The 6,000-nt window shown below is 46.2% G+C and overlaps 1 protein-coding gene across 2 annotated transcripts in view; it reads right to left on the reverse strand.

Moving 5' to 3' along the window:
- LOC105693074 (dipeptidase 1) overlaps positions 1-3,086 on the reverse strand; it is a 60,962-nt gene extending 57,876 nt beyond the window's left edge. For both annotated transcript variants that reach the window (XM_048655067.1, XM_048655068.1), the window contains exon 1: positions 1,528-3,086. In XM_048655067.1, coding sequence (XP_048511024.1) covers positions 1,528-1,652 — 125 coding nt within the window. In that variant the 5' untranslated portion in view covers positions 1,653-3,086. The remainder of the gene's footprint in view (positions 1-1,527) is intronic.
- Positions 3,087-6,000: the final 2,914 nt, after the last annotated feature.

The raw sequence follows: 6,000 nt of genomic DNA on the forward strand, positions 1-6,000 counted from the left end.
GTGAAAAAAGTGATATCCACATACGCCGTATAAATTGTTACTCGGTAACGTTTCTCTTCCACTCGAAACGACTGGGAGACTGCAGGTGAATTTGACCGGTAGGTGAGCGTATTTTTTGATTTATTGAAATACGCCCTCCGCGCAATATTCGTGACTCTATACCCGCCATGCGGAGGTCGTGATAATTATTTGGGAAAGATGTAAATGAAAGCCGGTATTATTGCGTAGCTGCAGGGCGTACAACGCTATTTCTTTCTCGAAATAGCCACGCTTCGTTATATCCGTTTCTGACAAATTTTCAAATCAACGAAACACAGAGCCCTTTGTGAAAGGGAACTTTATGGACGATGGTCTACCGGTTGAATTTGAATTTTATAATTGACGATAATGACATGCTGTCAAAATGTATAACGCGATCTCTATGTTAATGCTCGAGTTATATAGCGCGGGTGAATTTCCGTTTGATATAATAATAATTCATGTACACGGAACGACGATAAATGAAAACGAAGTAAGTAAATAAATGAATAAATATATTTACGGGACCACTTGCAGTATTTTGCCCCGACATCGTGCACTCGATTTATACTTGTTTCCCGCATGTTGTACGAGGGCGAATTTTTTTTTTTTCTTTTAAACGCTAAAAAGAAAAACATTTTCCCATTACAAGTATAAATATTTGACGAGTTAATTCGATGAACAACATGCGGGTTCCGAAGGTATGCAAACGCGCGTTCGATATTTGCAGTTTTTCCTCTTTAACCGCCGCAGCAACTTCGTACCGTTCGGATTTTCAAGTTTCACCCTCCGCGCCGCGCACGTGACGTTTAAAGCTGAAGGGATTCTCATCGCACGACCACAATAATCAGTCAATTCGTGATTGCGTAACTCTCACAACATATCGTGTTACAGGGAACAACGAAACTCTATATCCTCACGATTTAATTAGAAATGTTCTCGGAGATCGCAACCGCGGATGTGATTTTCCCGGTTCGACCTAACGTCGCGGTACCGCGAAAGATGGATTCCCGAATTTGAATTCTTTTCCCTACGCCCGTATCGCGTTCGCAATATTCAACGCCACGTATACACGGGGTTATTCGTGCGTTCGGTGACTCTTCAACCGAGAAAAATTTGAATCAAATAATACGCCGTGCACGGAGCCAATGAAGCCGACAATGTTTATCCACTTGGCTCGGGAACGGTTGAGATTCCGCCGCATAAAATAACTTCGTCTACCCACACACAAAGAATCGAGGTAAATTTACGTCGATCCAAGTGCCAACTGTGCGTTTCCAGCTACGATCTATTTGGACCTCCCCGCTGAAAATATGACGCGGATATTTATAGAACTGCACTCATATCTCAGCTCGCAGTCGCGGAGAATGGGATCCCGGAGTCCGGAATTATTTTTCACCCCTCGAACGATCGTCGTTCGAAGAACGAGAATCCCCCGAAACCGGCGATCACCGTTTAAAAGCGGTTCTGTAAAGTCCCAGAGTTTTCGTCCCGGAGGACTCGACTCACCCATCTATCAAGGGAACGTCCCTCAGTATCCTGCGGGCAGCGGCGAGCCGATCTCCAGCGTGAGCTGCTAGCAGCAACCTTGTCAGTAGCTGACCCAGCACCATCACACCCACAACCATCTTCATCCTCCACCTCGCTGGGCACGCAACTTCCGATCGCCACTGTCCGGCTCATACCATCACGATTTAAGGGGAAAACTTCAACTCGAGGCTTTTTCTCACTGCACAATTTACGTTCACGGGAACCACCGTCTAGCCGATTTTACTCGCCATTCAGTCGGAGCGATTTTTTAATCGAGTGGAATAACTAACTCAAACGGATTTCACAAGACGGCGATCGATTCCGACGGTGTGCGAGACGTAGATTTTTGTCCAGTCTCGACGAAACGCAGCATCGCGTGCCTCATCGTCCCGGCGTTACGTCACCGTGAACCGCGCCGCTACCTTGCGAATGTCGCCTCATCGTAAATGACGCTGGTTAACGAGTTCAAGCACGTATAATTAAAGCTTAAAATTAGAAAAAAAAAGCACTAGCTACACCGTCTACTCGTTCTTCTTCTTCTCTCCCTCCTTTCCTCCCTCGTGCTGAATACACTCGCTAAAAGCGGACACCGTCAACTTCGTTTTGTGCAGTTTTCAGATGTAATTACCGCAGTCATTAACTCGCTACTCACACTGTCGCGTGCGGGAGGAGAGGACACTTAAAAATGCAGTGTTTCAACACTCCCATCGCGCACTTTCTCCTTCCTTATTTAATATCTGTTGAAACGAAGAAGAAACGAAGTGAACTGGAAAAAAAAACTCAAACCGTCACTGTACCAAACGGACGTTACAGGTGCACCGTTTACGCGTTACGAGATCTCATCTCCGCGGCGTAGCCACGAGTTACAGCAGGTGAAGACATTATCGCTTTCCGTGGGACGAGAGGGTGTGCAAATGCTCGAGCTTTTTTTTTTTTCGTCTAATTTTAAGTGCTAAGCTGCAGGGTCAATCTGCACGTGTGAATCGGTAAATTTACGTGTAAATTTTCAGCCGTAACGTCGTGGTTACCAATCATATGGATCGGTATTTTCATGGCTGCTATTTTACACCTGGTCATTCCAGATCTATTTTTTTTTCTTTTTCTTTTAAAATTTACTCCGAAGCGTCGATGGATTTTCGACTTTGACGAATCCGAAGGAGCCACGCGAGAATTGTAAACTATGCGTTCACACTTTGTTCTCCAAAATTTTCCACGTATCGAAAATCGGCCTCACAGTTTATCGGTTGATCCGAGGAACGAGTAGGTCCGGTGATCTGCGTCGTCTATGTAAGAAATCTATAAAATCAGTTTTGCAAAACTTGGTAAAAAAAAGTGAAATGGCCCCAATTTCGGCGTGAAGCCCTCTGAGCTCATAGCGCGACGGAAATTTGATTTCTATGAAGATATCGTGGGTCGTTGCCGGAAGCGCGTTCCGGTATAGGGCAGGGTTTATAGCGGAGGGTTTCCGAAGTGGATCCAGCGGAGCGATAGTCGCGGGTACCTTTTTAGGTGTTCGCGGTTCGGAGATGAAGACCCGACTGGCTGGTGTGTCCAACGGCAATGGCGCAAGCGCCCTTACGACGTACCGGTTCTCTCATCCACCCTCGACGCTACCACCCCCTCCCCCCCGTATTCGCCTCTCTTTCGCTCCCTCAGGATACACTCGTGTCCCGCTATTGGTATACGCATTCTCTGATCTCTCTTTTGTTTCTTTCCCTCGGTACCCAGGGTACACACACCGACGACCACCTCCAACTGATGTGGAACTCAAGTGGTCGTGACTTTTAGTCCTGCAGCGGGTTATCTACACGGACAGCATTCTTAATATCCCTCCTTCCTCCCACCACCGCGACCTAAGAAATACGGTGCCCCTCGTGCCGCGATCATATTTTCACGAAAAACTGGGCTTAAACAGTGCTTCGCAGTCAAGCACTTCGTCGTATATTGACCCATTATCACGCAATCAGGTGCTTTCAATAGGGCCCCTCCAATTTAAGCCCCATTAGGATTTCTGTAGGCGGTAGCTGGCTGGTATATAGCTGAATTATGAATCGATTTTCGACCCTTTTGACGATGACCCAAACGGTGCCCTTCACTCGTCGTCGGTTGAATCGACCTCAAATACAGGTCGAAAGCTCTTGTTGTCGTCGCGACGTCCGACATGGGTATAATATGTATGTACGTTGCGCGGCCGCGTTACGTTGTTTCAATTTTTTGATTCCCCCGATCGTTTCCTGGTTTTACACGCCGCGTACACAGGCGCGTATGTATAGAGGGTAGGGGGATGAAGTAAACACATGTACAGGGGACATTAAAGTGCGCGGGTATTATGTAAGTATGAAATGTGGGGGCATAAGAGAAAATATCGAAAAGCGATTTGGCGCGGCGCGGAGGCGGGTTCAGAGTTCGAGTAAAGTCACGCGCGTTGCGGTTGGTATTCCAGAATCCCCGTTGGTATCAACGAATAATAATGTGTACACGATACGTATTACGGAGGGGGGAAGGGGCGCACATTACGCGTTGTTTCGCCCGTAATTCGCCACCGGAACAACCCTGAACCGCCACGGGATGCGGCGTACAATTTCATTCGCAATCTCAGAACAAGAAACAACAAACTTTCGGCTAAACGCTTTGTCACGAACAAGTGACGGATTATAAAAGAAGGGAGTCGTATCGTTGAGCGAACAAACTGAATTAAAAACAAACGCCCCGAGAGCATAACCGACCCTGCGTACGACGCGTTTTCGCGATCCCTTCACCGCCACGTGAGGGAGGAACATAAATTACCACCGAGAATTTCCAAAAGTTCTTCCGATTTTCACCCCGTATCGCGTGCGAACGGTGTAAGTCCATATTTCCGGAACGCTTCGAATCAACCGCTTCGCCCCCGTCGAGGTATCCTATCGATTTATACATCCGTACAGATGTGCACACATAATATCAGCATATTTCTGCGACGAATGTATCACTGGCTTCCCTCGACTCCTAGGTGTCACGATAATTCATTCATTCGTGATTCGATGTTACTCGAGCGTCTGGTTTAATCCGTGAGCGAATCAAAAAATTTTCAGTCGAGAGAAGCAAAAAAAAAAAACAAAAAAAGAAAAAGGAAAATAAGAAACAGTTCCCGGTCGAGTAACGACTTTTTTCGAAAAACCTGGTACGGAAACATTTTCACTTTTACGTTCGTATTTTCCTATCGACTGAAAATCTTAGCGAAATATGGCGGAGAAAACTATTTAAAAGTACATTAAACCGGCACGCTCTCAACTTTTCTGATTACGTGTCTAGGACTCTATTTTCTCTTTTCGTAAACGATCTTAAGCGGAGAACCTGCACAGTAGCGAGGTCCCGCTGCGCCGGTATAAGGGTTAAATAGGAAAAAAAAAGAAAAAAAAACCACCGAGAAGGAGAAAAGTAAGAAGAAAGTAAAGCTATCTGGTAATGACACCGGAAGGCGCAGGATCCCCTAGTAAAACTCATTATTCAACGTTAGCCCGTAGCGCATTTCAATCCTATTAAAAAACTGCGACAACAGTTTACCAGGATATTCTTGCCTATTAATTATCAATCCGTACCGCGACGATGGCCGGTACGTTGCGCCGTTTAATGAGGCTCCGTTATTCAATTACGAAGCCGGCGGATCGGAGCAACCTGCGAAACGAGGCGGGGATTGATCCTTTGAAATGAAAGATCGCGAAGCAGACTCCGGAGGCGCGGAGCCTGTGGAAAAACCACGGAAGAAATTTGCGGGGATTGTCTTTCGGTACATAAATCCGTGATGCGGATGAGGTTGAACTATAAAACAAGCACTTGGACTGCTTTCACCTCGGGGAAAAAGTGAAAGGTCGATAACGTGTATAACGGAAAAGGGAGAGACCGCGAACACGGCTCTGGCCTATAGGCACAGCGCTGAGCTGTTTATTCAGGAGCTTTGACGTGATTTCGCGTGTCTCCTGTTGATCGCTGATATCGAGGGGCGCGCGATAATCTTTGATTGGCCAGGCCTACGCGGCTGATCTCATCGATATCCGTTGAACTCAAAACTCGCGAAAAAAAAATGTCCCTCGCCGTTTCAGGGGTGGAAGAAGGATATATCCATCCACGTATATTTAACTCAGAGTCAAAAGTATAATCGGAATCAACGACGACATTCTTCTTTCGATTTGGATACGCGAACCAGTCGCGGTACTCGTAATTTCAACGAACTCGTCCGAGTGAATTTTTTCAACGTAAAACGGATTCGTTATTGAGAAAATTTATCACGCGATCTGCATCGCGAGTAACGATCACCGATAATCCGACAAGTTCGTCCTCGTTTAATCTCACAAGCTGTCACCGCTAGCTCAAGAGTGAGCAGAGGAAAGTAGGGTACACTGTACGTACCAACAAGTAAATTGGACCACTCTATAGAAAGTTTTACTTTTTTCTTACGAAGCGTTATGAAACCCT

This window comes from Athalia rosae, chromosome 5, assembly GCF_917208135.1.
Source record: "Athalia rosae chromosome 5, iyAthRosa1.1, whole genome shotgun sequence".
Lineage (NCBI taxonomy): Eukaryota > Metazoa > Arthropoda > Insecta > Hymenoptera > Athaliidae > Athalia > Athalia rosae.